General features: G+C 43.7%; 1 protein-coding gene across 3 annotated transcripts in view; it reads right to left on the minus strand.

Annotated features, from left to right (window-relative positions):
• Positions 1 to 9283: 9283 nt before the first annotated feature.
• Positions 9284 to 17729, minus strand: part of SPATC1L (spermatogenesis and centriole associated 1-like) — a 36001-nt gene continuing 27555 nt past the window's right edge. For all 3 annotated transcript variants that reach the window (XM_006876113.1, XM_006876112.1, XM_006876114.1), the window contains 2 exons: positions 10586 to 10737; positions 9284 to 9635 (listed from right to left, as the gene is read on the minus strand). In XM_006876113.1, coding sequence (XP_006876175.1) covers positions 9309 to 9635; positions 10586 to 10737 — 479 coding nt within the window. In that variant the 3' untranslated portion in view covers positions 9284 to 9308. The remainder of the gene's footprint in view (positions 9636 to 10585; positions 10738 to 17729) is intronic.

Below are 17729 nucleotides of genomic sequence, written 5' to 3' on the forward strand. Positions count from 1 at the left end.
GGATAGGACTCTTGTGGTACAATAGTGAATAATTGCTATCAGGACTGACTGTGAGGGTTGGAAATGTAAAGTAGATGTTTTGTAGCAAAAGGAGGGGAATGGTTGACGTTGCAGTCCAGGAACAGAGGTCCTTGGGACCATCAAGGGAGAAAAGCAGCGTTGAGACTGTATCCAGAGAAGCAGGAACACCACATGTGGAGGCAGAGATGATTATATGGAGAGATTGAGCGGCTGGGGACTCTGGACTCAAGGAGGGAGAGGGTCTGTGTGCTGACGGCTGGGGGGCAAGCTTGTGGGGTATACCCATTGGTTGTTTGATAATGCATACAGGAGCTTGTAATCATTGCAATGAAACAATATACAATAGGCTGACTATAAAGCTAATGTTCTCCCATGTAAACTATCACATAATTCATAATAAAAACTGTTATTAAAAAAATACCAAGTCTCAAGACTATATCTCACTACTAGTCTTTCAGCTAAATTCCATGATCTCTATTTCTGATGGCTTCTCTGGGAAGGTGGGGAAGATTGGGAAATGCTTTTCAATTCAGTGACATATGCAATGGGAACAAAATATTTTCATTGGTAAGATACGTGACTGTTAATGTAGTTTCCTTTTCTGGTTTTTCTGAACTGGTAGTGCACCCAGAGTGCACTATATAGCATTTGCATAGTCTGTAAATGTAAATTATTCAAATCAATTTCCAGGAAAGCTTGTCACATTTGTTTGAAAATTTCTGCAATTAGGAACTTCACCAACTTTTTCTAAAGGGATGGAGACAGGAAACCTTCACTTTATAAAATGTCCTGGCTATAGCCAGTAGCTACAAATTTAGTTGGAAGTAAAAATGGAAGCTTCCCTGAATGGAATTTCATGTATCATGGCCCTTGAGTACTTCTTTTGGAAAGAAGTCCTTATCTGATCTAGTTTTATGACTTTGATTTGAGTCCCAATAAAGAGAAGCATTTGCCATCTTACTCATTAGTACTTCAATGTAATGGGACAAGGAGAAAAGGTTTAGCAAAGAGGTTGATGGAGTGCTAATCCCTGGCATTTTATATGAGTTTGAATTGACTTTGAATGATGCTTTGAAAACATGTATGGATGATGTAGTTTAAACTTATGTTCCATTTATTATTTTTACTGCAACTTTCTTTAATTCTACAGAGAACTCAAACTAATGAGTTTGATCATGTAATAGATGACCAAATACTTAAGCAGAATGTGAAATGGTACAAGGTGAGGATATAAAATAAAATTTGTGACAAGCTGGAAAAAGAAAAAAAAAAGACCAGGGGCAGACTATGGAACAGACCATCAGTAGTTCATATGCAAGTTCAAGCTGAAGCTGAGGAAAATTAAGACAAGTCCACGAGAGCCAAAATATGACCTTGAACATATCCCGCCTGATTTAGAGACCATCTCAAGAACAGATTTGATGAATTAGATACTAACGACCGAATACCAAAAAACTTGTGAGATGACATCAAGAACATCATATAGGAAGAAAGTAAAAGATTATTAAGAAGACAAGAAAAAAGGAAAAGACCAAAATGGATGCCAGAAAAGACTCTGAAACTTGCTCTCCAGCATAGAAATGCTAAAGCAAATGGAAAAAATGAAGAGGTAAAAGAGCTGAATAGAAATTTTCAAAGGGCAGCTTGAGAAGACAAAGTCAAATACTATGATGAAATGTGCAAAGATTTGTATTTAGAAAAACCCAAAAGGGAAGAACACACTCAGAATTTCTCAAGTAAAAAAAAAAAAACTGAAGAAAAAAATGCAAGCCTCAGGTTGCTATATCGAGGGATTCTTAGGAAAAATATTGAATGATGCAGAGAGCATCAAAAGAAGATAGAAGGAATACACAGAGTCACTGTACCAAAAAGTAATGGTCAATGTTCAGCCAATTCAAGAGGTAGCATATGATCAAGAGTCAATGGTACTGAAGGAAGAAGTCCACAATGCACTGAAGGCATTGGCAAAGAACAAGGTTCCAGGAATTGATGGAATACAAATTGAAATCTTTCAAAAAAACAATGCAGCACTGGAGGTGCTCGCTCATCTATGCCAAGAAATTTGTAAGACAGCTTCCTGGCCAACTGATTGGTAGAAATCCGTATTTGTGCTTATTGCAAAAAGAGGTGACCCAATGGAATGCAGAAAACATTGGGTAATATTAATTTAGCATGATAGTAAATTTTTGCTAAACATAATTCGAAATCGGCTGCAACAGTACATTGATCAGAAACTGCCAGAGTTTCAAGCCAGATTCAAACAAGGATGCGGCACGAAGGATATTGTTACTGACATCCAGATGGATCTTGGCTGAAAGCAGAGAAAACCAGAAAGATGTTTACCTGTGCTTTATTGACTGCACAAAGGCTTTCAATTGTGTGGATCATGATAAGGTAAGGACAGCATAGCTGAGAATGAGTATTCCAGAACACTTAATTGTGCTCATGTGGAACCTATCCATAGACCAAGAGACAATTGTTTGCATAGAACATGAAAACATTAAATGGCTTAAAACTAGGAAAGGAGTGTTCCAGGATTGTATTCTTTCACCATACTTATTAAATCTGTATACTGAGAAATAATCCAAGAAACTGGATTATATGAAGAAAAATATGGCATCAGAAATGGAGGAAGACTCTTTAACAACCTGAGATATTCAGAGGATACAACCTTTGTTGGGGAAAGTGAAAAGGACACAAAGCACATACTGATGAAAACCAAAGACCACTGTCTTCAGCATGGGTTGCACCTCAATGTAAAGAAAATAAAAATCCTCACCACTGGACCAATAAAAAGCATCAATGTAAATGGAGTACAGACTTAAATTGTCAAATAATTCATTTTTCTTGGATCAACCATCAACACTCATGGAAGCAGCAGTCAAGAAATCAAATGACAGTTTGCATTGGGCAGATCTGCTGCACAAGATCCCTTTAAAGTGTTCAAGAGCAAAGATGTCAGTTTGAGAACTAAGGTGCACCTGACCCAGCCATGGTATTTTCAATAATCTTGTATGCATGTGAAAGTTGAACAATGAATAAAGAAAACCGTAAGAGAATTGATGCACTTGAGCTATGGTGGTGTAGTAGAATATTAAAAGAACCATGGACTACCAAAAGAACAAATAAATCTGTGCTGGAAGAAATACAGCCAGAGTGCTCCTTCTAAGCCAGATGGCCAGACTTCGTCTCTCACACTTCAGACATATTTTAGGAGGTACCAGTTCCTGGAAAAGGACATCATGCTTGGTAAAGTGGAGAGTCGGTGAAAAAGATGAAGACCCTCAGTGAGATGGATTGGCACAGTAGCAGCAGCAATGGGCTCCAGTTTAGTAATGATTGTGAGGTTGGCACAGGACAGAGCAGTGTTTCGTTCTTTTGTGCATAGGGTGGCTATGAGTTGGTACCAACTCCATGGCACCTAACAAACGTCTTCCTGTCCATGAGGATGGCATAGTCTTCCTTTTTATTTTTTATAGTCTTCCATTTTTGTAGGTCTCTTTTCACAGATCTTTTGTTTTGCAGTTTTCTTTGTATAGGCCTTTTTTTCTCTTTGGTTAGTTTTATTCATAAACATTTCATCTTTTGGGTAGCTATTGTAAAAGGTATTGTTTTCCTGATTTCCTTTCCTTTTCAGAGCTCTCTTTATTGGTTTTTATTGTATGTTGACTTTGTGCCCTGCCACTTCACTGACTCTTTCAATGAATTCCAATATTTTTCTTGCGAATTCTTAGGGATTTTCTAAGTATAGGATCATATCATCTGCAAATAGAGTTTTACTTCTTTGCCAATTTGGATGCCTTTCATTTCCCTTTCATGCCTTATAGCTCTGTCTAAGACTTCTAGCACAATATAGAATAGGAATGGTTTTAAAGTGCATACTTTCGTGGTTCCTGTTGGCTAGGGGAATGTTTTCAGTTTCTCTCCATTGAGAGTAATGTTAGCCTTTGGTTTTGTTTATATGCCCCTAATTATGCTGAGGAATTCCCCTTCTATTTTGATGTTTTTATCACAAATGGGTGTTGGATTGTGTTCAAACGCCTTTTCTGCATAAATTGATATGATCATGTGGTTCTTTTCCTTTGTTTTCCTAATGTTGAACCATACTTACATACCTCATATAAATCCTACTTGGTCATGATGTATAATTTGTTTTATATGTTGTTGGATACCTTTGTCTAGGATTTTGTTGAGAATTTTTATATCTATGTTCATGAGTTACTGTTGTTGTTGTTGTTGTTATTGTTAAGTGCCATCAAGTCAGTTCTGACTCATAATGATGACCTTGTGTAGGGTTTCCAAGAAGCAGCTGGTGAGTTTGAACCACTGATCGTCTGGTTCAAGGCCACCTTGCAGTCCAGTGCATTATATTCTACAGCGCCACACAAGGACTCCTCATGAGTGATATTAGTCTATAATTTTTTTTAGTGCTGTCTTCACCTAGTTTTGGTATCAGGATTATGCTTGTTACATAACATGTCCTTCATACCTTTTTAAACATATGGCTCCACAGATTATGTAGTTTGTCCTGGAAGTATGTGGGAAGTGTGGAAGATCTGGGGCCCTCAGTCCTGGAGTTCAGATCTGTCCCTACTCCTTGGTCCCCCCCACATCTTGAAACCATCCCCCCAAGAGCAGGCTGAATCCCATCTGTCTTCTGTTGTCCCCATAGCCTCATCTCCCTTCTAGGAGACACCCCACACCCATGGTCACCATTTGAGACTACCTCATTTCTATTCAAAGTTAGGGGTGGCCTTGGGGCCCTGAAATGGGGATACCTAGACCTCCCAAATGAATGGGCCCTGGAAACCCCAACCATTCTGCAGCTGCTCCCACTGATGACCAACAGGACAGAACCATTGACTGTGAGAGGATTTGTGACCACCCCACTAGTGATGTGTCTGCGAGGGTAGAGGGGCCCCAGTGCCCCCAGAATGGCCAGACCCTCAGAGACTGAGGACAAACAGATACCTCAAAGTGAGTCCAGCCTGGGCAGGTTGGGGAGACTGAGTCTATATAGGGTTTCCAATGAGCAACTGGTGAGCTTGAACCGCCAACCTTGTGGCTCAAAGAAACTTTGCAGTCCAGCACATTAGACTACAGCACCACACCAGAACTCCTATAATTGACAGTTGTTGTTGTTGTGAAGTGCCGTCAAGTTGATTCCGACCCATAGTGACCCTTGTATAGGGTTTTCAAGGAGGAGCTGGTGAGCTTGAACCACCGACCTTGCAGTTCAAGTGGCTTTGTAGTCTGACGCATTAACCCACAGTGCCACACCAGTAGGTATCCTTAATATGATGTAATGAAAATGGCATTTTACCTCAGTCTTCTTCCCAACACTGGTAACAACAATCTTTCAGTGGAAAAAAAAAATTCAGACAAGTCCAAATAGAAGAGCATCCTACAAAATACCTGACTAGAACCTCAAAAATGTCCATTGTTGTTAGGTGCCATCACGTTGGTTCCAATCCATAGTAACTCCTGGTCCTGAGCCATCCTCACAATTGCCACTATGCTTGAGTCCACTGTTGATGCCACTGTGTCAGTCCATCTCATTGGGGGTCTCCCTCTTTTTCACTGCCCCTCACTTTACCAAGCATGATGTCCTACTCCAGGGACATCTCCTGAAAAGATGACTAAAGTAAGAGAGACAAAGTCTGGCCATCTTCACATCTAAGGAGCATTTGGGTTGAACTTCTTTCATCACGGATTTGTTTGCTTTTCTGGTACTTTTACTATTCTTCTCCAACACCATAACTCAAAATAACTCAAAACTGTTAAGGTCATCAAAAACAAGGACACTGAGAAACCAGTACAGTGCAGAGGAGCTTAAGACACATGACAACCAAACGAAATGTGGTGTCTAGATGGATCTTGGGTCCAAAAAAAAAGACATTAGGAAGGAAATGAGGAATTTAGTTCATAATAATGTTAGTATTTCCTCATTGACTGTAACAAATGTATCATATAATGTAAGATGTTAATAGAGGAACTGTAAACCTATATATACTTTGTATAATAAGCACTGGGCTGCAAACTACCAAGGTTGGTAGTTTGAGCTTACCAGCTGTTTTGAATAAACCCATGCAAGTACAAATTGGAACTCTAGTAGCAATACTTTTTTACTTACCCTCATATTGAAGGATCACAATTACATAAAACATCTAGAATAGGCAAATCCATAGAGACAGAACATAGGGTAGTAGTTACCAGGGGAAGGGGAATGAGTGTGGCTGTTAACGGTACAAAGTTTCTGTTGGGGGTGATGAAGACGTTTAAGGATAGATAGTGGTGACCATTGTAGAACATGGTATATGTAATAGTGTCAGGATTATGCACTTAACTTATTAAAATAGCAAATATGTAGTAGATCTGCACCATCGTTTTCAGTGGCTGGTTCATTGGAAGTAAATTACTAGGCTTTTTTCCTGAAGTACAATCTTTAGATTAGCAGCATTAACACTTTGCACAATCCAGGGACTCCATATATAAGTACAAACGTGCTTCAAAAATTCATGGAATTAAAATAGAAGTTTCCCATAATTTTTGAAGCCCCTGGTATATGTTTGATATATAAATATATGTCCCAGGACTTCAGGCAACTCCCATTCCAGCTCTGACTGGAGCAGTACGAAGTCAGCCCAGCTACCTCAGACAACCTAGTACCTTCTCATATAGTTGTTGTTGTTGTTAGGTGCCATCGAGTCAATACCGATTCATAGCGATCTTATGCACAGCAGAACAAAACACTCCCCAATCATGGGCCAATCTCACTACTGTTGCCACACTTGAATCAATTGATGCTGCCGCTCCCCTTCTCCAGCAACTAGTCCCTCCTAACAAAATGTCCTAAGTATGAGAGACAAAGTTTGGTCATATTGGCCTCCAAGGAGCACTCTGGCTGCACTTCTTCCAAAACGGATCTATTGGTTCTTTTGGCATCCCGTGGCACTTTCAATATTCTCCTCCAACACCATAACTCAAAGGCATCAATTCTTTTACGGTCTTCCTTATTCACTGTCCAGCTCTCAGATGCATATGAGGTTATTAAAAATACCATGGAGGAGTCAGGCGCACCTTCGTTCTCAAGCTGACATCTTTGCTCCTCAACACTTTAAAAAGGTCTTGTGCAGCAGATTTGCTTAATGCAATACATCGTCAGATTTCTTGACTGCTGCTTCTGTGATCCAAGAATTAAGTCCTTGACAACTTCAATAATTTCTCCGTTGATAAGAATGTTGTTTATGGTCCATTGGGGAGGATTTTTGTTTTCTTTACATTGAGATGTAATCCTTACTGAAGGCTGTGCTCTTTGATCTTCATCAGTAAATGTTTTAAATCCTCTTCACTTTCAGCAAGCAAGGTTGTATCATTTGCACATCACAGGTTCTTAATAAGTCTTCCTCCAATCCTGATGCTATGTTTTTCTTCATTTAACCCAGATTCTCGGATTATTTGCTCTGCATACAGGTTGAATAAGTATGGTGAAAGAATACAAACTCGTCGCACACTTTGTTGTTGTTGTTGTTGTTGTTAGGTGCCATCAAGTTGGTACCGACTCATAGCAACCTTATGCACAGCAGAACGAAACACTGCCGGATCCTGGGCCAACCTCACTACTATTGCCATACTTGAGTCCATCGATGCTGCCACTTGGCCAATCCATCTAATAAGGTGTCGCATACCGTAGAAGGGGATATATTTCGAACACCTGACTGACCTTTGGCCCCCAAGGGGACATAAAATGTAGAACTGCTGTCTGGGTCTCTCTAATCCACCATGTGCCTTTCCTCCTATTTATATAACAGAAAGAAATATGGTTTTGTCCTCCCCACTGGTAGCCTTGACTTGGATGTTGTCCTTCTTGCTGCTGGGACCTCACAGCTCCTCAGGATGACCCTCCTGGGAAGGCCACTAGGGCAGTGAATCAGAGCCTCCCAGTTGCTCCCTCTCTCACTGACCCTGGCACAGCATGGTTTCCAAGAACCGAGGTTCTCCCCCTCCTTGCCCCCAGTCAAGCCTGCACCCAAAGGGCTTTGGCAGCAAATGACTCCACAATCTGGCTTTTCCCCCATAAAACAAGACCTCCAAGTCCCCACTTCCACCCCTCCACCTCTCTAAGCTGGCTCTAAGCTGCTGATAAACATGAGGAGACCCTGCTCTTTGCCCTGGCTTCCCTGTTGTCTCCATCAGATCTCAAGGCTCTGAGGACAGGCAGCAGGAAGTGGAAGACCACCACCAAGGGTACCATCCCTGCCTCTACCTTGTTGAGAAAACCTGGATGAAGGTGATGTCATCCCAGCGCCACCCAACCGGTGAAGGTTGCTCACCCACAGCACCCATTCAGCCCCAGGTCACTGAGGTCACCAGACCAGCAAGCTCCTAATGTGGCCGAAGGACTAGGACAGTGAGGGGAAATAGTGTATGAGAGAGTGGAAATGCTGGATAAAGACTCCAGGCCCAATTCCTGAGGCACATGGCCGAGTAATGCTAACCTGTTTGTCCTACGTAACAAGTTCTGAGTTCCCGCTCCCATGTCTCTCCCGCTACCTCCCACCAGAGACAACATGCACCCAAGCAGTCTTCACTAGGGAAACACCCAGACAGTCCACAGAGCCCCCATCCACCCACTCAGAAGGCCGACTCTGTTTTTTTCCGCCTTCTAAGTACTAATTTTTGAGCACCCCACTCATGGCAAATTATGTTTCATGGTACTTCCCTGATTAGGTGGTGAGTCCTACACGCAGCCAAATCCTTGCCTCAGATTCTGCGTTTAGGGAAACCCACCTAGGACCATCACACAGACCTAGGGAGAGACTAAAAAGATGCTGCTGCGCCAGCTTCCTCTGATAGGAAGGCAGGAGGTGCAGAGTCCTAGAAGTTGGGAAGAGAGGAACTTGATCTGAGCCGCCCCCAAGGCTCCTTCCTCCTCGCAGCTTCCTTCCACAATCTCAAACTGGCGCCACCGGAGTGCACAGCAGCACCGGCGCTCAGTGCGCCTCAAAGAGCAGAGAGGCTACGGGAAGCAGAGAAATAAAACAGAGGATTTTAATAAAGTGCTACAAGTGTTGCTGCGCCCTGTGAGCGGCGGCGGCCGGGCGCGGGATGCGCGGCGGGCGAGGCGCTCAGAAGACCCGCGTCCTCAGGCGCTGCTCCCGGCCTGGGCGCTCAGAGGCCGTAGCTGCGTGGCGACAGTGCCCCGGGACTCGCAGGAGGAGCGCCGCCCGGGTTTGAACAAACACGTTTATTGCGGAGGAGGCGGCGGTAGAGGGGCGCGGCGGCGCTCACCAGGCGAAGAGCGGCTTGCTGTCCTCCTTGGAGAGTTCACAGAGGCAGTTGAGCAGTAACAGCGAGTCGCCCAGGAACTTGGGTGGCACGATATCGATGACCAGCTTGCGCAGGGCGGCCGGGTTGCTGTGCAGAGGGTGGGCGCGCAGGTCTGGCCGCTGCTTCAGGATGCCGTAGGTGTTGATGAGGAACTCGCTGAACACTGGGTGCACGTCGCGGTTGTAACCCAGTTTCTCCAAGCGCGCTGTCAGCGTCAGGTAACGGTGCGTCAGCTCTCGCAGCTTCTTCTCATCCACTGAGCCGTCCAGCGACTTGATGGAGGTCTGGGGGACAGCGGGGGACGTGTGAGGTGGGGACAACTCGGGAAGAGACAGAGAGACAGCTTGGAGCAGGGGCAGGGAGCAGAGACACAGGAGTAGGGAGGGGAAGACTTCACAGGGGGCAAGGAGTACAGTGGGAAGAAGAGTGGACTTCAGGGAGATGAAAACAGTGAGGTAGATAAGGTGCGGGTGGTGCCTGAAATGGGTCTCCCACCCCCAGCACTGGTTGGCCCTAAAAGGCACTGAGCTCACACAACACAGTGTGACAGAAAATATCAAGTGTTAAAACCCTAGGGTCAGGGTTATTGTTGTTAAGTGCCATTGAGTCAATTCTGACCCAAAGCAACACTGTATAGGGTTTTCGAGGAGCGGCTGGTGACCTTGAATCACCGACCTTGCAGTTCAAACGGCTTTGCAATCTGGCAAACACACAGCGCCACACCAGGACTCCAGGGTCAGGGTGGCCTGAGCCAACTCCCACTGCCTCGGTGGTCTGAGTGGCCTTGGGCCAGTCCAACTGCCTTCTCTGCTCCCCAGTGACACCCTATGTGAAGGAGAGTGCTAGTGCAGGACACCTAAGCTCCAGGGCCTTACATTAAAGGAGTTGCTTAGATGGGGAAAGGAGACCTAGAGCTGACCCACGACCAGGCTGAGTCTCCCAATTTCCCCTGTAGCCTACAAGTCCGGAAGGAGAAACAGAACCGGTATCTCTGGTGGCGACTTGCTTTAGAGAACCACATCGCAAAGCGCCCTCACTTTGGGCCCGTGATCCTTCGTGAAGCTGTCTGGGGTCAGAGCCAGTGACATACACTATCCGTTAAGCCAGCTTCCTCGTGCGACGCGCACGCGCACCAAGGACACCTTCCTGCAGCCTCAGCGACCAGGGCCAGGGGCCCTGCAGGTGACTGTGGACACAGTGCAGGACCTCTGGGACAGGTGGAGCTTTCCCTAACCTGCTTAATCTTCTCCGGGATGTTGGATACCGTAAAACCGTACAGTCGCGTCACACCAGGGAAGACGTAGGCCAGAATGCGCCGGTCCAGCTGGAAGGCAATCTCACCGACGATGCGACCGTCCTTCTCCGCGCTGGAGAAACTCTGAATATCTGCGGGGGCGAACCGGTGAGGAAAGAGGCTCAGATCCAGAGCACACTCACACCATAGGCAGACTGCGCTGTTTCGTGTTAAGAAAAGGAACCGACCTACATACCACAGCCCTAGCTGGGAGCAGTCCTAATGCCCACTGCCCCTTCACACTGTGACATCCAACTGGTGCTTCCCAGAGGACCCTAATGAGAGGGATGCCTTCTTTCCAGTCCCCAGAAGCCCTGGGAGGTTGCTGGTGGCTGACCCCTCCTCTCTAGTTAAGCCTGTCTCACCTCTACCCACCCTCCAGCCCCTCTACTACTCAGGTTATTCCAACCCACACCTGCTTCCTTCTTACAAGTGTCTCCTCCCCACCAGACTCTTAGGTCACTGGAGTCATTCATAAACAAACTCAGTATGGACCAGGCAGATTAAAACCCTGTGCCCTCTGAAAAATACGATGTCTGTTATTGTTAGATACACTTCAAATTGAGAGAAAGCACATGAGAAAAAAAAAGTCCCCAACACCACCACTGAACCAGACACTCTGCTAAGCGTGTAGGAGCACTCTGATGGGGTTAATGTGGCCCCTCCACAGTGACCAACTACCCCAGAAACCAAGTTGGAGTAGAGGAAAGGACACTGACCCCAGGACCAAGGGTCTTTTATGAAGGCCTGATGCCTCTCAGAGCTACCAGAGAACAAAAATTTTCTTTCACCTCTTCCATCCTAAAGGGAGATTACTTCATAACATGTCCATCCCTAAATCGTTTTCTATAGCCCCCCAACTTTTCCAAACAGGAGACATGATCTGAATCCACTCAAGGATACAGGTGGATGTGATCCCTTGAGATCTGCCCCAGGTGGTGCACAAACCAAAATTAAAACCACTGCCGTCAAATTGATGATTCTGACTCATAGTGACCTGTTTAGGGTTTCTAAATCTTTACGAAAGCAGACAGCCTCATTGCTCTCCCAAGGAGTGGCTGGTGGGTTTGAACTGCTGACTTTGCATTAGCAACCCAATACTTAACCCATAATACCACCAGACTCCTTAGCAGGTACCCAGTGCTTTCTTATTTGCCCTGAAGCCAGTCCTCAGGTCCTATCATCTAGGGGCAGGGGGGTGAAGGTCAGGTCCCCAACATTCAGGACACCCATGATGGCCCTGTGACTTGGAGGTGTCACTTTCACACCTGCAGCTTGGGCTCCCACACTTCTCCACGGCAGCTGGAGCTTTAACTCTGCCTGTGACCTTGAGCCACTGTTTACTGTGGAAGGTTAGCTCACCCATGAAAAAACATTATCCTCAACTGCCAGCCACAAGTCAGGTGGTGTGATGCCAGTGACCAGGACAGCCCGTGCCCATGAACAAGCACAAACAGTTGTACAATGGCTACTGAAGGTGACAAGTGCAGTCACAGGGTGAGACCGTCAGGACAGGGCTTAGATGGCAAGAGGACAGGGGCAGGCTGGGTATGTGGCAAGGGCAGTGGCTAGACAAGCAGCCACACCAGCGTGTCCCAGGAGGAGTTTCTCATGGGCTAGCTCTTTCTGAAGGCGATTCCCAGAGCTATGTCTAAACCAGCCAGCGTTTCCCAGCATGTTCACTGAGCCCTCGCCCTGACTCATGACAGATAGGTGGGTGGTGGGTAGGGTTTGGGACCCCAGCATCCTGCTGTCCTCCTGAAGGTTCTCAGGCCCTAGAAGCATTCAACATGCGAAGTCCAGTCCTTCCCAGGGTCATTGTGCCCCAGAACTGCTACTGTGGAAGTTACCAGGGTGTGTGACTCAAAATGTCCTATGTAGCACTGATTCCTCTAGCAGAGGGAGGGGGACATTGAGCAGCCTGAAACTGGGAAGGAGACCCACTCAGCTCAGATCTGGACCTCTTGGCAATCATCAGATGGGGTGCAAGTTGTTGTAAGAGGAAGTACAGGACAAGCTGTGGTCACAAGGAGAAAGAACATCACTTTGCACAAACCACCAGCCTGTCTTCATAAAGTCAGATTTAGAGGAAATTCTGGAATGAATGATTGAACAATGCATTCATGCACTCTACACTCACTGGCCTGGGGTGTATACAAGCTAGTGGCCAGCATGAGCTTCTAAATTCTAGGGTGGTGAACAAAGGCCGACATGGAAAATAGCACCAGTAAGGATTAGTCTTCAATTGCTGAAAGATCTCTCACAGCTGGCGAAGAAAAAAAAGCCTCAGAAAGGAGCTCTGGTGGCACAGTGGTTACGAATCGGGCTGCGAACCTCAGGTTCAGCAGTTCGAAACTACCAGCTGTTCTGAGGGAGAAAGATGAGGCTTTCTGCTCCCATAAAGATTTACAGCTTTGGAAATCATATACAGGGTCGCTATGAGTTGGAACCAACTCCACAGCACATAACCACCAACAACCACACTACCAGAGCGCCTTCTAGTAGAGAACTGCCTTGAAAGTCCTATGGGGTAGTTCTACTCTCTGAAGCAACGTGACAGCAACATGCTTGGTGTTGTTTGGGTTTATAATTCACTATACGATTCATCCTTTCATAGTGTATCACTAAATGGTTTTTCATATTTCACAGAGTTGTGCAAAACAAACCTGTTGCCACCAAGTTGATTCTGTCTCATAGCAACCCTATAGGTCAGAGTAGAACTGCTCCATATGGTTTCCAAGGTTGTAACTTTTCAGAAGCAGACTCCACATTTCTCTCCCATGGAGCAACTGGTGGGTACATATCATTGACCTTTTGGTTAGCTTCCAAGCACTTCACCACTGTGCCACCAGAACTCCTAGAGTTATGCAACAACAATCTAATTCCAAAACATTTCTTCATAGCCCCTTTGCAAAACCCTATACCCTCGAGAACGGGACCCCACCCAGAGAAGCGGGGATGCCTGAGATGGGGACAGAGATGATGACATGGAGGGATGAAGCGGCTGGGGACTTTGGATCCAGAGAGGGAGAGGAACTGTGGGCTGAAGACTGAGGGGGTAGCGGGGAGTGTAGAGCACGGGCTTCTAGGATATGCCCTTTGTTTGGAAGACAATGCATGGAGGGGATTGGAACCATGGTAATGTAACGATATACGATGGAATGAATATGGAACTGAGGTTCTCTCATGTAAACTATCATATAATTCACAATAAAACATTTTTTATAAAAAAACAAAAAACCCTATCCCCATGAGAAGACATTCCCAATTCTCCCCACTCTGCAGTACCTGGCAATCACTAAGTCACTTTCTGTAGTTTTGGTTTTGCCTATTGTGGATATTTCATATAAATGAAAGCACATAATATGTAGTTTTCTATCACTTAGCATGTTTTCAAGGTTCAGCCATATTGTAGTTGTAGCATATATTGTTGGTGTTGGTGTTAAGTGCCGTAGAGTCAGTTGTGACTCATAGCGACCCTGTATAGGATTTCCGAGGAACAGCTGATGGGTTTGAATTGCTAACCTTGTGGTTTGCAGTCCAGTCCTGATCCTACATTGCCACACCAGAAGTGTATACAATTATTGTTGTTATTAAGTGGTGTCGAGTTGTTTCCGACTCATTGCAACCCCGTATAGGGTTTCTGAGGAGCAAATGGTGAGTTTGAACCACTGACCTTACAATCCAAACCAACCTTGAGGTCCAGTGCTTATCCTACAGCACCACACCAGAACTCCTGGTACCAATAATATATGATAGCATATATTGTTATAGTTGTTAAAGTGCTGTCGAGTTGATTCTGACTCATAGCTACCCTGAGGAGGGTTTCTGAGGAGCGCCTGGTAAGTTTGAACCAATGACCTTATGGTTCAAACTGAACCAACAGTCCAGTGCTTATCCTACAGGACCACCAGCATATATTAGAGTGTCATCATTTCTGACAGAATAATATTCCATTGTATGGAGACAATACTACGTTTATCAATTCATTCTAGTGTGGCACTGTAGAATAAGCACTAGACTGCTAACTGCAAGGTCAGCAGTTCAAACACACAAGCCACTCCTTGGAAACCCTACACAGGGTTGCTATGAGTCAAAACCAACTCAACAACACTTAACAATAACAACAACAATCCATTGATGAGCATTTGGGTTGCTTCTACTTTGGGACTACTAGGAATAATTTTTGTGGACATATATATTTAAGTTATTTGGGGTATATATGTAGGGGTGGAATTGCTGGGTCATATAACTTTCTGAGGAACTGCCAAGTTGTTTCCCACAACGACTGCACCATTTTATATTCCCAAAAGCAGTAAATGACGTTCCAATTTCTCTACATCATCTTTTTCATTAGAAACATCCCAAAGAGTGTGATGTGGTGTCTCCTTGAGGTTTTTTATTTCACTAATTACTGTTTAAAGGAGCTCTGGTCGCATCATGGTTACAAGTTGTGCTGCTAACCTCAAAGTCAGCAGTTCAAAACTACCACCTGTTCCTCAGGAGAAAGACGAGACTGTCTGCAGTCTTGGAAACCTATACAGTGTTGCTAGGAATCAGAACCAACTCCAAGGCACACCACCACCACCAAATACTATTTAAACCCTTTAACCTATTCTAAATAGGGTTGTCTTTTTACTGTTAAACTGTAAGAGTTTTTATATATTCTGATAGTGTTCATAATGTGTCATCAAGTTGGTTCTGACTTATAGCAACCCTATGCACAACAGAACAAAGCACTGTGCAGTCCTGAACCATGCTGACAAATGTTGTGTTTGGGCCCATTGTTGCTGACACTGTATGAGTCCATATCATTGGGAGTCTTCCTCTTTTTCACTGCTTCTCCACTTTACCAATCATGATGTCTTTCGCCGAGCACTGTTCCCTCTTGATAACATGTCCAAAGTCTCACTATCCTGGTTTCTAAAGAGCATTCTGGCTGCACTTCTTCCAACACAGATTTGCTTGTTCTATTGGCAGTCTATGTTATTTTTAATATTCTTCTCAAACACCATAATTCAAATGCATCGATTCTTCTATTGTCTTTCTTATCCATTGTCCAACTTTCACATGCATATGAGACTCTTGAAAATATCATGGCTTGGGTTAGGCACACCTTCATCCTCAAAATGACATCTTTGCTCTTAACACTTGAAAGAAATCTTTGCAGCAGATTTGCCTAGGGCAATATGTCATTTGATTTCTTGACTATTGTTCCCATGAGCATTGATTGTGAATCCAAGTAAAATAAAGTCTTCAGCTTGTATCTTTACTCCATTTATCATGATTTTGTGTGTTGGTCCAGCTGTGAAGATTTTCTCTTTCTTTACATTGAGGTGCAATCCATACTGAAGACTGTTGTCTTTGATCTTCGTCAGTATTTCAAGTCCGCTTCATCACTTCCAGCAAGGTTGTGCCACATGCATATCATAGGTTATGAATGAGTCTTTCTCTAATTCTGATGCCATGTTTTTCTTCATTTAATCTAGCTTCTCAAAGTACTTGCTCAGCAAACAGATGAAATAAGTATGGTGAAGCGATGCAATCCTGGCACACTCCTTTCCTGGTTTTGAATCATTCAGTGTCCCCTTGTTCTATTTTAATGACTGACTTTTGTTCCATGTACAGGTTCCTCACAAACACAATTAAATGTTCTGAAGCACCCATTCTTCATAATGTTATCCATAGTTTGTTATAATACAATAGATGCTTTGCATAGTTAATAAAGCACAAGTAACAACTATCTGGTATTTTCTGCTTTCAGCCAAGATCCATCTGATATTAATAATGATATCCCTAGTTCCACATCTTCTTCTAAATCCAGCTTGAATTTCAGGCAGCTCCCTGTCAATGAATTGCTGCAACTATTTTAAAATTATCTTCAGCAAGATTTTACTTGCAGAAAAACCATAGAAAGAATCAACAGGACAAGAAGCTGGTTCTTTGAAAGAATTAACAAAATTGACAGACCACTGGCAAAACTAACAAAAGAAAAGAGGGAAAAGACACAAATAACATGCATTAGAAATCACATGGTTGATGCCACCACAGAACCAAAGGAAATCAAAAGGATAATAACAGAATACTATGAACAGATGTACTCCAACAAATTTGAAAACTTAGAAGAGATTGGTACATTTTTAGATAAACACAACCTACCTAAACTTACACACAGTGAAGTAGAAAACTTGAACAGACCCATAACAAAAGAAAAAATTGATCAGGTCATCAAAAAACTCCCAACCAAAACAAGTCCAGGTTCAGATAGCTTCACTGGTGAATTCTACCAAACATTCAGGAAAGAGTTGTCACCAATTCCACTCAAATTATTCCAGAAGATAGAGGAGGATGGAAAACTTCCCAATACATTTTCTGAAGCAAGCATAACCCTCATACCAAAACATCTATCCCCAACTTCAAAATTTACTACACTGCTACAGTGGTCAAAACAGCTTGGTACTGGTACAATGAAAGATACATAGATCAATGGAACAGAATCAAGAATCCAGAAATTAACCTATCTACATACAGCCAACTGATTTTTGACAAAATACCTAAATATATTGCACGGGAAGGTGATAGTCTTTTCAAAAGATGGTGCTGGCAGAACTAGAAAGCGATATGCAAAAGATTCAAATAAGACCTTCACCTCATGCCTTATACAAAAAACAACTCAACATGGGTTAAAGACCTAAATGTGAATCCCAGAATTATGAAGGCCATCAATGAAAAACTAGGGACAAATGTGAGGGCACTAATTCAGAGAATACACAGATTATCAAACATTTTGAAAACTACACAAACAAAAGTAGACAAAATAGATGAGGGGGACATACTAAAAATTAAAAACTTATGTGCATCAAAAGACTTCACCAGAAAAGTAAAAAGAGAACCCACAGACTGGGAAAAAGTCTTTTGCAATGGTACATCAGACAAGGGACTTCTTTCTAAAATATATAGGAAAATACAACACCTCTACAAGAAAAAGACAAATAACCCAATTAAAAAATGGGCGCAGGACATGAACAGACACTTCACCAAGAAGGAGATCCAGGAAGCCAACAAACATATGAAGAAATGTTCA

This window comes from Chrysochloris asiatica, unplaced genomic scaffold, assembly GCF_000296735.1.
Source record: "Chrysochloris asiatica unplaced genomic scaffold, ChrAsi1.0 scaffold00354, whole genome shotgun sequence".
Taxonomy (NCBI): Eukaryota; Metazoa; Chordata; class Mammalia; order Afrosoricida; family Chrysochloridae; genus Chrysochloris; species Chrysochloris asiatica.